Genomic DNA, 22,383 nt, shown 5'->3' with positions numbered 1-22,383 from the left:
GATGTTTGGTCTCCAAGAATCCTTCTTCCTGGAGTCAGCAACTCTCTATGGTGGAGTACGCCCACAATTCGTTGCCAGTGTCAGCTACGGGCCTTTCTCCGTTTCAGTGCAGTTTAGGTTACCAGCCACCAGTTTTTCCCAGTTTGGAATCTGAAGTCGCGGTCCCCTCCGCTCACCCGTTTGTCCAGAGGTGCCACCGCACCTGGACCAGAGCCCGCGAGACTCTGCTCCGGGTGAGGGAGCGCACTAAGGCCAAGGCCGATCGCCACCGGTCAAAGCCTCCCGTTTACGTCGTGGGTCAAAAGGTGTGGCTTTCTACCAGTAACATTCCTCTGCGTTCCGTCTCTAATAAATTAGCTCCCAAATTTATTGTCCCGTTTACTATCACCAAGATCATTAGTCCGGTGACAGTCCGCCTCAAACTACCTCCAGCGTATAGGAGGATACACCCCGCCTTTCATGTGTCCAGAATTAAACCCGTGTTTTATGCACGTATTAATCCGCCTACTCCGGTTCCCCCGCCGCCGCGTCTCGTAGATGGGGAACCGACTTATTCGGTTAATCGTATTCTGGACTCGAGACGGAGGGGACGAGGATTCCAGTACCTGGTGGACTGGGAAGGTTACGGTCCGGAGGAGAGGAGTTGGGTACCTGCTAGGGACATATTGGATCACTCCCTTATTGATGAATACAATCAGCAGGTAGGCCCTTCTGGGAACTCCAAGAGGAGCTCTTAGGGGGGGGGGGGTACTGTCACGGTTGGTAAACCGTGATCTCTGGGTGTTTGCACTTTGTGGTGAAGTCTGTGTGTTTCGCGTCTGCACTGATTAGTTTGTGGGCGTCTCCGTTAATTGTCATCAGCAGCAGCTGTCACTCATTACTCATTCCCTATATATTGGCTTGTCTCACGTCTTGTGTTTGTGAGATCGTTGTTTTATGTTGCTTACCCTGTTTGTTTGGCTTCAGTGTTGTCTGCGTTTGGATGTTCGTGTTTTCCCGGGAACCTCATCCACTCTACTCACTTCCACTCAGCCACAAAGACTTACCTTCGGCTCTATTCCCCGCAGTTCCTGTGCCATCCTCTCCTGCTGCCTTCTCACCGTCATCATCTGGATTCCTCACCACCTCACCACCATATTGGATTGTTGTCTTCCAGCATCATTGTCTTTTCCCTGTTTGTTTATTTATTTTCATTAAATATTCTAACTCGCTATTGTTTCCAGTCCTTCCTTCACCCCGCCGTCACAGTAGGCTATTTTAAAAAGGAACATGTAAAAGATGAAAAAGAGGTATTTGGAAGAATAAATAAATTATGCTATAATAATAAATAATAATTTATTGCTATTGTGGGAATAATATGTAATATGATTATTAAAAAAACTGGTATTATTACAAATATTTTAAAATGCAATTTAATCTAATTACAATCACTTAATTTTTGGAATCTGATTATGTAATATATATACACGACTGTATTGTATCTTTCCTTAGATGCTACTTTAAAGATGTCTTCTCTTCTACTTTGTGCTGGCGCTTGTTTTGAGTGAGGCAGTGCGGTGGTGCGGTTTCTTGGTGTTTAATCACACACAGAGATATAAAACCACCAGGCCTCTTGAGGCAATTACAAAGTGTTATATTGCAGATTAGCAGATTTCCTTGCCACAGGCTCTTCCTGATCAAACTTCCCAATCAAACATTAAATAAGTCATATAAAACCAACTGAATCAATCAGCCGTGGGGAAAACTGATTGGCTAAATGGAATTTCAAAATAACTTTTAACAAAGCATATCACTATCAAAACACTCTACGGTGGCGTGACAAAAAAAGAGCAAATGCTACTGTGATGTAGAGCACTTTAAAGACATTAGGGTCAAATTAATTTGGTTAGACATGCTTTTTACCAAAACACACTGTTTACACAGTATTTAAAAATTAGAATTAAAGTATTCAAATATACGACATTTACATCTACGGCAAAAAAGACCTGTTAATGTAGCTGCTATGTTTTTCACTCAAAGCACCCATAGAGACCAGCTATTAATGTTAGTTGCACAACTCACGATAGCGAGATTTTGCATTAGGGCTGAAATGATGACCTTAACACGGTATGAATTTTTTTTAATGCAAAAAAATAGGCAAATAAATATCATTAAAATAATGATAATGAAATTAATTATCAATATTATATATTAAGTCAATTACTGATTGCACAAAGCACATTGTGGTCATTTAAAACTTTGTTTATCCACACAAACCCATATTTAATGTAATCAATTAATTAAATTTTACAATAAATTTAAACAGTAAACTTATTTGAAATAGTAATATTATTTAAAAATATATTTATTTTAAATGCAGCCTTGGTGAGCATAAGTGTCTTTTAAAAACATTAAAAAAAAAACAACCAACAGTGCCTCTCTCTATAAAATAAATATTATTTATTTATTTTGGAAGTGTATCCTATATATACACTATTATGCTGCATTGTTAGTTGCACTTTATTATTTGCATTTAGCTTTTGCATTTATTTTTTCCCCTCCAATCCAGATCAGCACAGAGCTGTGACCCATTTTGGGGAAGGACCCCACCAGTTGAGAACCCACTGTGCTAGACATTTTTCGCATTACCACAGATTATAAGATGGCATTTGGTCAAAACGTTTGTGTTATAAGATAGCAGAGCTGAACTCACAGGCGATGCGCACATATGCCTTTTGGCTCTTCTGGGTTCCTGTAGTGCTCCAGGCCACACACTGACACCAGTAATCCTCCAGACCGAAGATCTTCTCCACCTGCTGTCTAGAGATGTCAATCTTCACCTGCATCACCGGCAGCCCTGGGAACAAACCAGACACAACAAACATGTTCAGCTCAGTGCTCAAGACATATCGCCATTGACAGAGACAGAGAGAGGCATTCAGAAACAGTGCTTCAGCTGACGGGCGCCAGGCCCCTGTAAAAACTGTTTATTTGAGTCAAACTTGCGGTAAATGTGTGGCAAATTGATTGGTGGAAATTAGCAGCTACTTACTGGCAGTGGTGCATCAAAACTTTGCCAACAATGCAACATTTTTCACAGCTGTCAAACGTTTCAGGGATGTGGCAAACTGTCCACTGTTTGCAAAGTTTTTCTGGAGGTTCACCACATCCAGTGAAGAGCTGCCGGCCATTTGAGATAAGTGGAAACAAATTAACAAACTACATTTTTTTTTTTTTTTTTTTGCAAATAAACATTTTTGTTGCTTGGCTAATTCATGGAATACTGACAGATGATTGAGCACTGTAACAATCATTGTTGACTTAATGCAGGAAGTGTATGACATGCGAAACCACCTCGAAATAGAAAATCCCAAACTCGAATACGCTTTCTGGGATGAATTAATAAATAAACAGATATGAATATTTATGTGAGCTTCCAGTGGGAGATATTTTTCTTGGTTACTCAATATTTGCGCTTCCAAGAGTGGCTAGGATTATCCCATCAAAGCTCAGAGGTCTTTTCTGAAAATGAAAATTAAAAGAGGACAAGAAAAAAGAGGAATGAAATGATACTTGCAATGGGGTGAATAATGTCTATACAACTGGTGTGAAGTCATCCAACAAAATGATTCATTTTCAGCTGACAAATACAAATGAACATCATCAGAGTTAACCAACACCAGCAAAACAAACTGTGTAATGCATAATAAAGCTCTCTTTGAAATTGAAGGGAGGGGGTTAGACAAAGATCATTTTTCTTTTCATTATCTCTGGACCATCTCCTCAACCCCTAAGCCTCTCTGATATTTTTCTCCTATCGCTCATCTCAACACGAAAGCGTGACCTTGAAGATGTCCACATCCCCCTCTACAACCACCTTCCTCCTAATTTCTCCAATAATCTCTCTCACTCCAACCTTGATTATCTCTCCATCCCTCTTCATCCCTTTTTCTATTGTGTGGGTTGGAACTAGTGAGATGCTTACATTTTCTACATTCTATTAAAAACCATGTATGTATGTATGTATGTATGTATTTTGTGTATCATTAAACAATACTTGTGCATCATTATTGTATTCAAATGCTCAAACTGATTTCTAGGCATTTCTTTTTCTGCACCTCATACAGTACAGCTGCATTGAGCCACCATTCAAATTTTTTAAATAGATTTTTGGGCACGAAATGAACTTAAAAAAATATTTGTGTGTACCATTTAAATGTTAAAATTTTAGTGCATCATGTGTACATTCAAATGCTCAAACAGATTTCTACCCATATCAAAATGTTTTCTGTGCATCATAGTTGCATTTGAGCTCACATTTAGATTTTTTTTTTTTTTTGTGTGTGTGTATAATTAAGCATTGAAATAATTTTAGATATGTTTTGACACTGAAAGTGCTTTTTGGGCATCATATTAGTGTTCTAAGCCATTTAGTGAATGTTCAAATTGATTTCTGTGTATAATAGTTGAGATCAAACGTGTACATCTATTTTTGTCCATATTTGGATATTCAAACATTTGTTTGTTCTTTGCTATTTCACAATATGTTTGTGCACCATAGGTGCATTTAAAAACTGTTCAAACTAACGCTTGGGTAAAACGAAATGTTTGAATAGATTCTTGGGCATCATTCCAACATTATAATAGATTTTTTTTTTTTTTTTTCGGGCATAAATTTGAATGCTTAAATATATTTTTAGTACATCATAGCTGCATTCAAATGTTAAATTGGTTTCTGGACATCATTTCATTGTTCAAATTGACACACAAATTGCCAAAACACACATTTTTGCACATCATATGTGCAGACACTTATATTGAACATCATAATTTCCTTATGATGCCCAAATAAGGTGTCTTGGTAGACTGAAACTCGTACTGCACTGCATGAGCAGTCAAGCATGGTCAATGCATCATAATAAGCACAAAACAAATCCAATAACCACATTCTGCAATTAGCTGCGGTGTTGTCAGATGCTCCAGCAATATGACAGAGATGCATCATCTCAAATCCTGCTGGTCATTTGAGTTCTTGCTCCAACCTGTCTGTCACAAATCTATGTACATCACATCCATCACCGCTTGGCAAGAGAGTCTCCAGGAGGAAAGAAATAGGGCAGCATAGAGAGCTTGTGTCTCACTATCTCGGCAGACATTAGGAGCACATGCAATTATGGTTAGATTTAAACTGCCCTCCAGTGTTACTCAGGGCGTCAACATCAAAATAGACCACTCAGACAATCCTGCTCTCCTCTGACACAACGTCTCAACTTTAATCCTCACTGATGGCTCGAAACACTTTTGCAACGGGTCAAAAAAATATGAGATTCAATGCACAAATCTCTATAATCCAGACAAAAATAAATGCATTGAAAATAGCACAATCTCAATTAATTGCTCCGCTCGCATTGCATTTAATTCAAATTGTGTAACCAATTCAATTTGAGCGGAAATAGTTATGATATTAGACCACTAAAAGGAGTGATTTTTTTTTTGAGAATGTAATTATCATTCATAATATAACGCAAAATATAATTAAGGGGAACAGGCATATGCCTGAATCTTAAACACTGATTATTTTACAGTATTAATTGCTTTTTATTTCTTTTAGCAGCAATTACCTGGATTTCTGACCTCACATTCCCTCTGTGCTCCGTGATGAACCACTGAGACCGCCACATTCGGTTTCGTTCACTTATGTGAATATGCCAAATGGCCTGAACCGCTACTCAGGCATGAAAATTCACTTTTCCTGCATGACAGATTTAGCTGCATGATAGGCCAGGATAATACTCTAATGCAGATTTGTATAATTAGTAATTAACAGAGTATGAAGTCTTTGACTAGGAACACCATTAAAATGTTTTCCCCTGAGCCCCTGAGCGAGGTCGCTGTGGAAACCATCCCTTTAGGGTCTGAGAGGTCACACAGCTAAAGAATAATTGACTCTTGGCACCCGCACCCACTTTCAATACTGTTAAACCCCCACAGATGGAGGAAATTATTCCAAAATGAAGACACATTTATTAGACCCTCAAAGAAAAAAAAAAGGCCCTGTGGAGACTGAATCGTAATCGTGAGTTATTGCTTTATGCTTGTGTCGTGTTGTGCGTCTGCATACTGAATACATGAGGCACACCTTTAAAATTAATTGTTAAAAATTCATAACCTGTCCCATTTTTCTACGTTGACATCTAACAAATTATTAAATACTGACATAAAATTCTGAAAAAGAATAATAATGATGCTGCTTTCTGTTCTGGGTGAGCTGAACCGAGTGCATTTTTCATAACAGACCACAAGGTCATCCAGTTCCCATGCATTTCCGAGAATTCAATGTAAGCATCATAAAGAATACTGACAATGAAATTATTATTATTATTTTTTTTTTAAACTGGTTTCAGTGTTTTATAGGGGTCATATGCCGTTGCTAAAAAGAACATTATTTTGTGTATTTGGAGTAATGCAATGTATTTATGCGGTTTAAGGTTCAAAAAACACATTATTTTCCATATAATGTACATAATTGTTTCTCCTCTATGCCCCACCTTTCTGAAACGCGTCAATTTTTACAAAGCTCATCGGTCTGAAAAGCAAGGTGTGCACTGATTGGCCAGTTATCCAGTGCATTGTGATTGGCCGAATGCTTCATGTGTGTGACGGAAATGTTATGCCCCTTAACATACTGTGATGCCGTCTCCCAGCAGGACAAAAATCACACCAGCTCCTCCACACCCCCACATCCCATCTCCTTTACCATTTTAGCAGAGGGAATGTCAGGCACGTTTATAAACCGAATAACTTAAGTAATTTGTGGATTAGTGCGTACTGGAGACGGGAACCGTTTCAAATGATTCAGTTTGATTGGGTGAAATTATACACTGTTATTTACTTGGCAGTCTATGGGACAGTCACAGGCCTCCCGGTCTTCATCCAAAATATCTTAAATTGTGTTCCGAAGACGAACAAAGCTTTTACGGGTTTGGAACGACATGGGGGTACAAAATTTCCCTTTAACCACTGATTTCAAGTTGTATCCTCTTTTGGAAGGCCAAACAAAGCTGCAAATCTTCCCACATCGTCACGTAGACATGTGGGGGTGTGTTAGAACGAGCCGTTTTAGGAGGGCGTGGTTGACTTTTAACTTTTATAAAAAATACATATCTTTGGATTTGAGACTTTAGTCTTTGCAACTTTACAGATCTTCTTTATGCACCAAGAGCTTGTAACTCACCAAAGAGAAAGGAAAGATTAAAATCACATCATATGACCCCTTTAAATATGCAACACTCTGAAAGATGCTGCATAAATGCAAACATCAGTCTTTAACTCATGAATCTTTAGTTTTGGGTAAGCTAAACCTTTAAACCCAGGCCACCCTCAAAAACTTCCATGGCTAAAAATAATTTAATAAAATATATTAAAACAGTCTAACTCTAAAATAAAACACTAAAACAACAACAATGTAAATTAAAAATTATTTCTTATATAATATATGATACAATTATAATATTATTTTATAACAGATTGAAAAATAATAAGAATAATAATAATAATTATTATTATTCTTGCAGTTCACCCCCCCCCCAAAAAAAAAAAAAATCTGTCATCATTTGTTCATTCTCATGTTGTTCCAATGCTGTACGACTTTCCTCCTATGGAAAGCAAAATATTTTCTCAAAATATCTTCTTTTACGTTTCAGAAGAAAAAATCTTACAGGTTTGGAACAACACGAGGGTGAGTACTTCATTTTCATCATTTCAGTTTTAAACTATCCGTTCAACTGTGGTATTTGTAGAAAGCCCGGAGTCTCACAGGAAAAAACATGGATGAGATGTTTCCTCTAGGGATCTAGCAGGGTCCTGGTTGGATTCAGCAGTGCATTTACAGTAGAATCAAGGGATATGATAACATCTCGTTCCGACACACTACACCATAACTTTATCTCAGTCCCAGCGTGACTTTGCAGTGATTGCTCAACATATTATTGCAGAGGCAAACATCTGTTTCTTGTGTCTGCACCAACAGCTCCCAAAAGGAGCAGCAAACTCTGCTAGAGGAATGACTAGGTGGCAAAGAGATGCGTTATTCGAGTATGTTATCCACTCAAATGTGAGAGTTGCAGTTCTCATTACTGCTATAAAGGACTTTTATTGTGAAGAGGATGAGGCTGCTAAATCAAACAGCATGTGTGTGTTTAGAAATACAGACAAGACTCACAGACCCGCAGTGACATCTCTGTTCTTATTCTCTTGTGAGTCGATACAGAGGCTTGACTGGTGAAGAGACTTTTTTTTTTCACTCACTCTTGTTTTTGCTGCCGGTGACCTCAATTCCACGGGGGTCATTTGCTTATCAAAGGCACAGCCCAAAACTGGCAGGTTGGAGTAAGTTTTCATTCTGACCGAGGAAATTCAATTAGACCGCATCTAGAGCGCGAGAAGCTAAGACTCATCAATGGGAGCTGGGATTACTCTTCACACAACACACAACTATCAGTCAGAAGGTCAGCGTGTGGCCGTCACCAGGGACTTTCTATTTTTCTATTGACTTCCCATTGAATACAGCTGAAATAAAGTGTCACTCTCCGATGCGCTGAATCTTACGGATAATTGCTTCCATCACCTGTATAGACAGCTAGTGGCAATAATGATGTTTATCATTAGTGTTGAATTAGAGAAGTAAATACGCATTTAAAACACATTAGTGTTTTGAACTGTGTTGAATAATGTAGTGTTTACCATGTTGTTTGACAAACATATCACTCTCTTTCAATGCATTACGCTTTTTTCATTACCCGTTATCACTTCTGGACGTCTGAGCCCTGAAACAGCAGCCAAAACTAGAGAGGTAAACAAACACATGAATAATAAGAACAATTCGAAAACGTCATTAAAACACTGAAAGAATCTGGAGCTGTGTGCCGACAAACTGAGCTATGATACTTGTGAGGTCAGCTTGAGTTCACATGTGCTTCATGATTCTCTCTTCTCCACTCTTCTCTCCATCATTCTTATTCCAAAAGCAATTCAATTAAATAAAACTAAATTAAATGATATTAAAAGAATATAAACATTAAATTAAATAAAAACAATAATGAAACAACAATAAATTATGGAAATAAATACAATCATTAATTAATTAACATGTTTGAGCTCAAATCTGACCACAAGTAAATAATAAATAAAATGAATAGATAAATAGATTAAATAAATGTATAAAATGATAAATTTAACAAAAATAATATAACCAGAAAATATAAAATATTATAGTAAACAATATTATATGAGAAAATATGACCAAAGGTTAAAACAATTAATATATATATATATATATATATATATATATATATATATATATATATATATATATATATATAATAAACCATTTTTAAAATTCATGTAAAAATAATCAAACATATAATTTAAAAAAATAATTAAATGATAAAATAAAATAAAAATGACTGGTACAGTACACGTTGCCCTACTTCACTAGATATATGGGATATTTTTTCATCTAGCAGGTGAAAAGTTGAATCACTTAGGTGGAAAAAAAGCACTACAAATGCAAACACACATCTTGGGTAGCACCACCTATAATAAAAAGTCCCAAATAATGCCGCACATAGACGAAGGATCAAAACTAGAATCCATCCCGCCCCCAAAAAACCTCTCAAACTCTAAGTGGCTCATAAAAAAGCCATTGTCCTCAGGCGCTCTGACGCTGGATGTGTGGCCCATGTGGACCAACAGACAGGATGACTCAGTGAACGGCTGTCTCTTTTCCTGCACTAATAAGATACTGTAATCCTCGGCTCACTCCAGTGAGCAGCAGTCTATGAAGAAGAGAGGAGACAGATAGACTGTTCCAAGGTCCACATTAAATCCATCAACCACGGAGGGGCCCACACAGGCATATCCATGGACCCCAAACAGCACACTTTTTGGGTCAAGGCTTGCCTCAAGGATTCCAGTTATTACAGGAATATTTTTGTTAGTTCTAGTTTGATTGAACTGTCCATTTGTGACTGTGAATGCAACGTTCAAGGCCCCCTGCTCGCACTCGCCATTCTATTATGGATTATTTAAGGCTGGTGACCCAGCATGTGTCTGCGGCACCAATCAATCCAGTCTAGTTCAGGCCAATACCAACTCAAGGTGAAATGACTCGCAGGTAGGTTGGCATGCTAACGTGTCAATCTGCAGCATGAAAAAGGGGAAATACACCAATATTCAAGCCTACAGAGCTCTGAAATGGACTGTGACACGGAAAGCAAGCTAGAGTGATTACAAGCACCATGAAAGACAACACTATGATTTTATGTCGACTTTTATGTGACTGAAAATAAATTAAATGCTAAGCGTCTGAAACCTGAGGAAGCCCCAGCAACAGTGAATGCGAGTTTATCTGGTAGACTATTTCATAACAGAACATGAAGACACCACTCTGACCTTAAAATAATTCCTTTAAAATACTGAGATTCCTTTGTTTTGTAAGATTATTTCAACAGGCAGCTAGTGAAGGTTACTCAAGGTGTAATTTGTCATTCGTCTGCTGATTGATTTTTTATTTTTATTTTTTATCTTATAGCATCAACATTTTGATCTGCGCGTAGCACCATATTGGCATGTCACTGTTGATTGCTGTTATTTATTGGACGTTTGATGCTAAATTGCCTCTGGAGAGAGTCTGTTTGATATGATGTAAAATAAGCATGTGATGATCATGTACTGCAGCAGAAGGGGGCTCCGTGTTAACACACATAGCATCTTCAGTGAAGAGAGAACAGAAATTCACAGATCGACAGTGGCTGACAAAATGCTAATTTGCTTTAGTATTTTTAGAGTAAAGAAAACACTGTCAACACATACAGTACGAACATCATTTGCAGGTAACAACTGGTGACGATAAATGATACAAAACCAACCCTGTGCGAAAAACAGAAATTGTTTTAACCAAACACTCTTTAACAAAACAACTCATAATAGTAATGAATTAACTAAAGAGACAAATTTCTGAATGCAATGACTACTGCAGTACCATACGTACGACTAATAGATTATGGCTACCGCTGCACAATACTATAGTGAGCAATATATCAATAAACCTATCCCAGCGGAATATGGTATTATAACAACAACAACAACAACAATAATAATAATAATAACTGCTAGTTGTTGTTGTTACTGGTGGTAATCTGTTTATAATTATTTTTAAAAAGATAAGTTCCAGAAATTTTATTTTAAAAATATTTTAATATTATAATACCATTATCATTCATGTCAATCTACCTTGATGATGTGATGACAATATAAAATGTGGAAAATTCCAAAATATATGTATTTTTTAAATATTCATGCCATTAATCCTACCCTGTGGTATATGTCAATAAAGCCTTAAAGAAAATCATTAAGGTTAAAAAAACGCATTATTTTCCAAATAGTGTACATTATTGTTTCTCCTCTATGCCCCGCCTTTCTGAAATGCGACTATCCAGTGCGTTGTGATTGGCCGAATGCCTCAAGCGTCTGATGGAAATTTTACGCCCCTTGCCACAGAGTTGCCAAGGCCGCGGTTTTCCTGCAGAATTGGCTACTTTTACACTGTTGCCACAGGATGTTTTTCATGTCCGCGGGTTGAAGCGACCCCAATAACATGATATTTAGCCCCTGGAATGCGACTTTTAACATGGCAACCCCACCAAAAAAAGTGTACTTTACCCCACGGAATGCGATTTTTACTGTGGGATCGCCCCTGAAAAGCGATTGGGCTAGTTTTGAGTAGCAATTGGGTGGGTTTTGCTGTGAAAACCTGGCAACCCTGTCTCGCCATATTTTTGTTTCCCGGTCAGAATACCGGCGCGACACCGGTTTTCGAGACTTGCAACTTTAGGGATCTTATCTATTCACGAACAGCTTGTAACACTCCAAAGAGAAAGGAAAACATTACAATTAATCGCAAGCCAACATTTCATATAATCATGACAGCACTATATGAAGTCAGTCTCTCCAATGCTTATGTTTCCTAAGAGTCATAGACAGGTGGGATGTGCCCTAAGATTTTACAGCAGCTTCTGTAAGTGTGTGTATGTGTGTGTGTGTGTGAGTGGGTGCGTGCTCGAGTTGCTAGTTCATTCCTCTTACAGCTACATTTACTGGCCACATGAGCCATGGTTGGTTGTAGCAGGCCAACATCCAAGAATAAATCCAGCTCTGACAGAAGGTATTCCTCTGTTGACAATTTACACCCCAGGTAATAAATTATCAAAGCTACAGATAGACACTGAGACCATCCATCTGCTAGCTAATAGCACTGGAGCTAACAAAAACCATATCAGCCTCATTAAACCTCGATTTCTGTCAGAATTTTTAACCAGAAGGCATATCTGTCAGCAAGTAGCTGTTAAGGTAAACCAATTAAGGACTGAGTACGGCCAAAATATTCTAAATAGCTCCAAGCTAAAGACCTACCAACCCATGAAAACCACCTGGCATCACACTATCTTTTTAAGTTTATATCTCTTAAATATATTGCCTAGCAGACAGGCGTTTGACAGCACTGCAAAATAAGAGTTTTATTAACCAAATGACAACTAAGACAACTAAACAAGTCTCCTGTGGCCACTTGTGATCAGTTTTTTTTAAGGGATGGTTCTGTGACTATATACATCACTTAACTCATCAGAATGACACCTATTGAATAAGCAAAATAAATTTTGAAAAAAGAAACAAAAGTTGGTATACGGTAACAACCAAACTTTTTGGCAATGTACAGCTTAAGAAGAAAATCTAAATAAAAAAAAATGTAAGAGAGCGTACAGTATTTGTACAGTCATTACTCAAGTCTTCAGTACCACATGAAATCATCCTAATATGCTGCTGATTTACAGCTCAATTATTAATAATGTTTCTACAGATTTTGCTGATAATATTTTTGTGGAAACCATCATACATTTTTTTTTTTGAATATTTCACAATATTACTTTTTATTGCTTTATTATTATTATTTTTTTTTATAAATAATAATAAAAGCAGCCTTGGTGAGCATAACAGACCAAGAGGGATGTCAATATCAGATGTAAAGGTGCCGAAAACTGTTTTTAGATAACACGATTGATGAACAAAGGATATTTCTAAAATCATCAGTCTTTAGGGCAAATAAATTCAGCAGCACACTGAACTGACTGTCACAGATTTCCCAGCCGCTTTCCTGAATATCATGTGGCAATCTAGACCTACTCCAAATCCATTCAGAAACCATTTCCTGGCCCAAACTACCTCCTCTGTCATGTAATTGGAGCTCAAGTTGACAAAAAAGAGCCATGTTTTGATATTTGTTTGAGTGCTAAATGAGTTTATACTGATTCATTCCAAAGGGCTAGTACACACAAAGCACAAACTGTCATCCACCCGGTTTCTCTGCCTATCAAAAATCTTCATGGACTATTAAGCTGTCACATCTCTTCTCTCCTCTCCCAGCGGCTGATCTATTTATAAAGCAACGTGAGCTGAACAGGTGTTGATCTGCATCGAAAATCATCTTACTTGATTAAAAACAGTAAATGTCTTTGGATTGTTTATGTTTGTTAAGGCTTGAGTGACAAGCAGAACTAGTCACAGAAGCACTTGTTTTTTTTTTTTTTTTTTGCATATCTGTAATGTATTAACACCCATCTTCTCCCACACAATGCTGTTTTACAGTATATCTACACATGAAATGTGTGCAAAAATTCCAATCTTTAACTATATTTGTAATGATGGGTTTTAGGGGAAGATGATATACAAGAAAGACAGTAGAACTGTTTCCAACTATTGTGTCTATCATGATGCAAAATGCTGCTACAGTGCTGTTGGGGAATGAGAATTACAATCAGAGATGGAGGAAGAAGGCGGAGCAGCAACAGATGTCAGTCAAATTAGTAGCTGTTGCCTTTAGTTAGAGCTGTAGCACTCATTCTGCTTTGTGATATATGGAGGAAAAAAACAACTGGACTGAGTGAAATAAAATATGAATTAACAGTGACACTAATCTAGTTGACAAAAAAGGACTGAAAAACTATTAACTTATAACTAAAAATAAGAGCTTTATAAAAGTATATAAAATTATTCACTTAATTTTGTAATGTGATATAACTTACTTTTATATAACAATAAAACTGTTTGACTTAAATATGGATCCACTTTAAAGTGTAAAATGCTATGACAAAACCTTCTTTCACCAATTATTGTGCTTCTTTGCATCTTACAGTGCACGACAAGCATCCATGACATGTGCCACTGGAAACCTCCCAATGTATGAATATTTCCAACACCTGCCCTGAGGACACCACATCCCATTTTCTATGCCATTCCATGGACATTTTCCCAATCCTGAAATACATTTGTTGTTTTTTTTCACTCCTGTCACTGTCATTTTAATTGTGAAGTAAACAGCTCTCTGGGGCTCTTCACAGCCACTCTATGGTGTCAATCTTCATTTTCTTCCACAAAAAGCAACACATCTTAATGGTACAGTATTGATAATCCATTGGTCTCCTAGTGCACAGTGAGAAAAATAAATGCTTGAATCACCACCACAGGCATGTTGTTAGTCTAGATTGCATTCTGTGCAACAACAAGGGCATAGCTCTTGATCAAAAAGTAATTACTTACTACTGTAGCTGTAAGCTATGGTCTGAGCCGAAATGGATTGTGGGAGTGCAGGCTGTGTGTACCGAGAGGAGTTGTTTTCATTGTCCAACAGAACTTCTGTGCCACACATTTCCTCTAAATGCTGAAGATTTGGGGCTCACCGGGTCAATGAATAAAACCAGCTTGAGGTAGCCAAAACAACCATAATAACACCTGAATAACTCAAAGATCAGGGCAGCCCTATTTAAACCATTACATCAACACAAGGTTATGTAGTAAGGTAAATAAGGCAATTCAGTACATACATTTGTATTTGCTTTGAAATGGCTCAAATGTGTGTTTTTTCAATCAGAGGAACCCAAATTCCCACCAAAAAGCTACTGTAGCTAATTTGATCAAAATTGTTAATGAGAAGTAAAATAGAATATTTTGCACTAAATGAACACAAGGATGGCATTTAAGAACATTAACTTAAAACTTATTTGACAATACATACTCCCATTCATTTGATCAAAAAGGTAATATTGTTAATAATGTGTTTTTTTTCAATAATGCTTCGTGAAAAGCATTATAGAAATAAACTTGAATTGCACTGAATTAATAATGTTACAATTTAACATAACTGTTTCAATATATTTAAAAAAATTAATTTCTGTGATGGCAAAGCTGAATTTTCAGCATCATTACTTTAGTGTCACATGAACCTTCAAAAATTATTTTGATATGCTGATTTGCAGCTCCAGAAACATTTCTTATTATTATCAATGTTGAAAACAGTTCCGCTGCTTAATATTTCTGTGGAAGCTGAAACTTTTTTCAGTATTCTATAACGAACAGAAACGTCAACATTTTTTTGAAATGGAAATATTTTATAAAAATGTAAAAGTCTTTAGCACACACACACACACACACACACACACACACACACACACACACACACACACACACACACACACACACACACACAAAAAGTATTACTTAGAAGTACTCATTCACTGTGCACAGCAAAACACAGCAGAATAACTGAAACCTGCACACCCTGATTTCCCATAATTATGAAGAAGCCTGCAAACAAGAGTTCAAATTTGCAAATTTTGTAAAAAAAAAAAAAAAAAAAAAAAAAAAAAAACCTCTGGCATTTTATTCCGCAATCTACATGATATACTTTGTAAATGGTTTGTTTTTGGTCCATGGCATGCCATCTGAACCCAAGATTAATTTAGTCTTGAATCTAATGTTATCAAAAACTGGTACTCACAGACCGATGTGATCTGACTCTCCAGAGAGCCTGTCCTTAAGGAAGCCTGATTTGTAGTCAGTGATAATACCTTTTGTTTAGACTGTTTGTGTGTGCTCAGTTTCTAACAGTGTCTTTATGAAGCATTTGCAGTAATGCAGATCCCCTCACTGGTGCTGACCCGACCAGGCCAGTTAATGGGTCTGTCTGCTCGCAGGATTACTGGAGCTGTTGACCTTGCCATCTGCTCCTGATGCCTCAACGCCAAACACTTTCCCTCTTTACCGTTCAGACAGGATGAAATACAATTCCCATTAAAGGGAAAGTTGCTAATAGTGCCTTATCAATTAGCCCCATTGCTACTGATTGATATCTAGCAGGTGGCACGAGACGATTATGTTCATTTAGAGGTACACTGACTGTCCTCACCTCCTACTCATTCTTTTGATGCTCATTAAAGCCCAGGCTGTAGAGACATCAGCTACTGACTAAATCAGGCCTCTAACAACCCATTAAAGATTGCTTCATTACTGCTGAGTCTAATCTTTGTATTCATACATTGTTAGCCTTTGTGATACATTTGTAGCCTTTATGATATTTGCTGTAAAATTGCTGTATAAAACAAAATAATTTATGCACACACACATGCAAACACGCACACACACACACACACACACACACACACACACACACACACACACACACACACACACACACACTCGGTTCCACTCAAAAGTTTGTACGATTTTTTTTATGTTGTTGAAAGAAGTCTTTATCTCTCTCTCTCTCTCTCTCTCTCTCTCTCTCTCTCTTCAAATCACCATGCAGTCCAGATTGGACTCTTCCATGGTCATGTTTGTCAGCTTTGCTCAGCTCTGTTCTGTTTAACGGATAAATAATATAATATTATTTAATATCTTCACATCAAGTGTGAATATCTTCACACTTTTTCCAGGTAGTTTCAACCTTGGAAAAAAAAAAAAACCCACAATGAATAATAATGATTTCTCTGAATGGAACCCTGTGATTGCTTTTCTTTCTGTTATTCAGTAAATGTAGGATTATGTGGACAGGGTGGCAATAACTCTCATGAGTTTCTGAAAATTGCCCATAATTCATTTCACCTCACTCTCCTCTCCCACGGGCTAAACTAAGGCTCTGTTTTTTATACATTCCTCCTATAATTCAGATGGTAAAAGGGCCACTGAAATTCAAATTTTCTACCTGAGATCTTTGGAATTGCCAGAAATCTGTCTCATCAATTAAAAGTGATTGTGCTAATCATCTTAGTTTGTCTGTAAGAACCCAGGAGCTTTACCCAAGAACAGTAAAAACAAGCTCAAAATGTTGGCATGGCAAAAAAAAATCATTATAATCTGGTCAATTAACAAAATAAATGAAGGGAATCTGATCCAAAGGAACTTAATTTACTTAAACAAGTTCACCTTCATTTGAGTAAGAAAATATTAACAAAAATTCATACTGCAAAACTATAACAAATGAATTCAAATTGTATTAAAAATCTCATATATTCAAACCACAATCTCTAAGAAGTCAAAGGGGCTCATGGGGAAAAAATTATTTAATGCATATCTACTAGTCAGTGAGGTGTCTTTTCCAAAGGACTATCTCTAAAGAGACAAATATTCCAGATTTTTTGACAATTACTCTCACAGTGTTGCCACAAATGACCATATAAGTGGGAAATGAGATATTGTCAGGTATGACAGATTGTATGAGATAAAAGTGATCATGTTCAAAAGAATATTTATCTCCCATGAAAGCCTCTCAGAGGCAACAAATCAAATATAATCGGACAATCCAAAGTGTTTGCAATCTTTCCCGCTTATGTATGTCTCAGACTGCAGTTAGTTAAACGAGAATATTGCCGCAATGGATCAGCCGGCATCCAGATTTGGTCCATGCAAATCCACTGTCATCAATGATTTCTCTTTGAATGGATATGTCTTCATCTCTCCCCTGTCTTAGCTCAGTTTCCTCAGACGTGTGTGTGTGTGTGTGTGTGTGTTAAAGCTGAAGGGGAGAAACTTTGAACTGGCCAGAGAAAAACAATTGAGATAAGTTACTGGAGGCAGGTAATGAGAACCAATAGACTCCCAGGAAAGAATCGATAGTGGACACTGATACACTGGAGAGGAAGGACAGACCGCAACATAATTCATCATTCGAGTAAAAGCTGCAGATATAAAGGAGACGTGCACCAAGCAGACAGATATCTAATAGTTGTCAATAACTTGATATTTGCAAACTTAAACATCCTTCAATGAGATCAAACTGCCTCAAGGTACCAATGACTAAAACCCTGATAAGAAAGAAGGACTGAGCGGTCTAAGTCTTAATGGTGAGGGCGGAAACATGATGAAGTTTGTGACATTTTAAAGTATTGATAGCATATATAACATATTGATATTGTGGGGGTAATTAAGAAATATATAAATATATTTTCACCCCAAAATTAAAAAAAAACTTTTTATATTATTATTATTATTATATTATTATTATTATTTTATGGAATAAAGCACACTTTTCACTCTAATGTGAAACAATGTCATTCTCATTACTGTAATACAGTAATAGTAAAATGATCCTGTTTGGACACAATATCTTATTTAATCAGCATAAATTTAATTCTGTACTACAAATACTACCATGATTGGCAAATATTTTAAGCAGCCTTAAAACGTATATTAAAACATATATGTGACCCTGGACCACAGAACCAGGCATAAGGGTCAATTTTCCGAAATGAGATTTATAAATCCAAAATGTCCAAATGAAGTTCTTAGCAAAACATTTTACTAATCAAAAGTTACGTTTTGATATATTTACAGTAGGAAATTTATAAAATATATTCATGGAACATGATCTTTATTTAATATCCTAATGATTTTTGGCACAAAAGAAAAATCAATAATTTTGACCCATACAATGTACTTTTGGCTATTGCTACAAATATAGCCCAATGACTTAAGACTGGTTTTGTGGACCAGGGTCACATATTAAAAACAGTGTAAAAATCTAAAATGAAGGAAAAAAAAGAAAGAAAGAAAAAAAAAACAAGAAAAAGAAAAAGAGAAAATTGAAATGCATGTAAATACAGATACCCGGTACAGAAAATTGTGTTATATATATATATATATATATATATATATATATATATATATATATATATATATATATATATATATATATATATATATATATATATATATATATATATATACACAAATATTGTTTAAATGAATATTTAGAATTAGCTTTTATTTGTATCCTATTACTATTTAAGTTTTTAGTTATTTTATTTCCAGTTTTCCAGTTTAGTTTCCAGTATTTTTTTGTGCTTCAACTTAAACAACTTAAAAATTAACTGAAAGTTTTTCATGTTTTTAATTAAATTTTTTTATTTTATTTTTTGTTTCAGCTTTAGTTTTATTTTCAAAAATGTTTTAATAGATTTAGCTAATGATAATACCCCGACAGCAGAAGTTAATTACTTTTGTTGTAGCATTTCCTCAATTGTAAATCACTTTGCATAAAAGCATCAGCTACATATAAAAATGTAAATGCCATGATGACAAAGGACAAAAACGTATTTAGCACAACAACACAAAGACACAAAAATTTTCATGTTTCAAACAAATCAAACAATGATTTCCTTTGCACCAGAGCTGGCAAGACAAGTGGAACTACATTGTACTCTCCGCTTCAATGAGGTGACATATGTCTTAGTTGTTTTACTATTCAAAAGGAAAAGTCAGAAGTCTAGTTTACTTCCCAGCACTAACTTTGAGCCAGACTTTCTGAAACTACACAGGAGATGATGCCTCCTGCTGCTCGCCTTTCAAAACACTGCTAAAAGCACAATGTGGAAGTTGGGAAAGATCAATGTGGGTGCCTTCGGAAACCTATACTGTTGGACATCTGTTTGTCCTTCATCTCTGTCCAAACGCTGGCCATTCATCAGCAACACAGAGGCAAGAGGAATGGGGGTGTCATGTTGAGACCTTGTACCGTCTCACTGTTGACAGTAGATTGCATTCAAACAGAGTGAAAATTACTGAAGTCATGCAATGCTTCTGATAAGACACTGCAAAATAATAATAGAATGTTTTCTTAATCAGTATTTTCCAGTAAAAAAGAAAAAAAGAAAAAATCTAAACACCCAACATGAATTTACTTGAGGCAAAATAAAGCGACAGTTGCAAAGGTGGCAAAACATACACTATGTAAGTGATGTACTCCTGGCTCAGCTGACAATCAAACAGAATAGCTGACTTAACATCGGTGAATGACGAATGCGACTCACAGCTAAATAAATAAACACAATGTACTGTCTGCCGAAAATAAACTGAATGTTAATAGTCTAGTGTGTACATGTGTTAAAGACAGATGACAGGAGTTTATGCCTGTCTGCTCTAATACCTAGCAGCATATCCTCCATCTTAAGAAATGCAACATTCCCCTGAAAATTGTTGCAGCTGCTCTGCAGCATGTCATCCACACGTCAGCTCTCCCAATCAGCTGTCATGCTGTGAATTGAAGGTTTTAAGTTACAGATCACTTCTGAATCCTAGCACATGCGTGACGTGAATCCCTATGCCCCTACGCTTCCTCTGCCAAGGAGCGTCAAACAAACACATAAACATCCGCTTGCTGAGTGCTGACGAGCCGTTCCCCGCCTCCACCTCCTGAGAGAACAAGGGGAAGACAGTGAACGGGAGACACAGAAAACCCTTTAGGAAATTCTTTTATTCTACTGACACTAGGAACAATATGATTGTAGAAAGCCAAGCTGAGTACTTGTCAGCAGATCCCAATCAATCACGAGACGGAGGGATGTCCACATACGAACAGGTACAGCTGAACAAATTGGCTACAGTGCTTGCTACATCTCTTAAACTGCTCTCAGAGGGGAGAGTGATTAAACCTCTGAGGAACTGCAACATGAAGCTGTCTTTAAAAACAAGAAACAAATCACAAACTGAAGAGAAGCCATGCAGAACTTGTTTGGGGAAACTGCAACTTCAACTTAAATGCTGATGCTTTAAAATCATTTTAAAAAACAGATAGTTCCAGCTTTAAAATCTTATTGAGCAACATTTGAAGACATAAAACCAAGTATGTTGGTACATGCGGCAGTGAATTATTGTTTTCATAATATAGCAGCAAAGGCAATATGAAAAACGAACATATATTAATAATAATAAACAATTCTTCTGCCAAGTAATATAAGTCATTAGACCAACCACAGGGGCTGTTTATAGTTGCCAAGAAACACAGTATCTTTGAACATTAATATAAGCTGTTTCAATCCACTCTCTAGTACAATAGTATATATGCTGCCCAGGGAGCCAGTCATTTTTCTCTCCCTAGAAATTCCCAGAATGCATCGCTGAACAGCACTGAGCACCGACTGTTCACTATATTCACACCAATGCCCTGACAGTGTCCTAAAATGGCCTTCCTCAGTGCCTGATTAAAATGGAGCACGTTATCTTCTTTAAGCTAATCAAAGGAGCTTTTCTTAACCCATTAGCCCCATGCTAAGCTATTGGCAATAACCGAATGCTACTGAAAAGGTTTCTGCATAAGATTCTGCAGAGTATGCGATCTTGCTCAATGCCAACAACGTTCAACATTTAAATTAATGGCAATATTACAATTGAATTAACAGCCAAAATATACTGAGCAGCTAAAATAGAATAGAAACTTTAAAATGAAACTTAAAAATGCCATGGGGTCATAGCCTTTATAATAGCGCAAGCCATATTAACTAAAACTGACATTGATTCAGAATATATGGTGTCGTTAACCAAACAAGCATTTGGTAATTCTGATAATGGTCCGATACCTTTGCGTTGTTTGATTTACTCTATTAAAATATTACCTTTCATTTTACAGAGCCGCTCAACTTCGCACAGTTTCTCCTGTCAAATATAAGGTCATTTCTGCAGTCATTGCACTTGATAGGCTGCCTAATATGTCAGTAAAGAACACCTGGCTTTCAATCTGTTATCATTTATCATGGGTCACAAACTCTTTGTTAGGCTACAATACATTATTTAAGGCCAATATTGTTCATTAGGCTATTCATACTACTGTAGAATGACCCTATATTGCTCCTGTAAAGAATTATGACATCATCGTACACCAATGTCTAGCTTAATACCTATAAATTAGTTTGCCAAGTTTACAGAATGAACTTTGACAGAAATGTTGCTTGGCAACCACAAACAGCCTACGGTTAAGCTAAATGATTACTATTAATAAATAGAACAGAACATTAGACTTACAGTGCACAACACTGCTGTTCCTGCAGTTTTATCAAAGCTTTCAATATGCATAGCAACATCTTGTAACTATGGGAAATTCACTGTAAAGCAAAGGATTTTGGCTTTATTATTAAATTATATTATTAATAGATTACTGACATACTGACAAACTGACATTTGTTGTAGATTAATTATTAATATTGCTGCCTCTGCTACAAAAACCAAGAAACATCCAAACTAATC

At 36.6% G+C, this 22,383-nt stretch overlaps 1 protein-coding gene across 4 annotated transcripts in view; it reads right to left on the bottom strand.

The window, feature by feature from the left end:
* The window catches only part of LOC122147428 (netrin receptor UNC5A-like), a 168,635-nt gene that overhangs the window by 55,529 nt on the left and 90,723 nt on the right, over positions 1–22,383 (bottom strand). For all 4 annotated transcript variants that reach the window (XM_042769978.1, XM_042769979.1, XM_042769981.1 and 1 more), the window contains exon 3: positions 2,693–2,836. In XM_042769978.1, coding sequence (XP_042625912.1) covers positions 2,693–2,836 — 144 coding nt within the window. The remainder of the gene's footprint in view (positions 1–2,692; positions 2,837–22,383) is intronic.

This window comes from Cyprinus carpio, chromosome A14 (assembly GCF_018340385.1).
Source record: "Cyprinus carpio isolate SPL01 chromosome A14, ASM1834038v1, whole genome shotgun sequence".
NCBI lineage: Eukaryota > Metazoa > Chordata > Actinopteri > Cypriniformes > Cyprinidae > Cyprinus > Cyprinus carpio.
The sequence above is the reverse complement of the archived record's forward strand: the minus strand, read 5'-3'. Positions and strand labels throughout refer to the sequence as shown.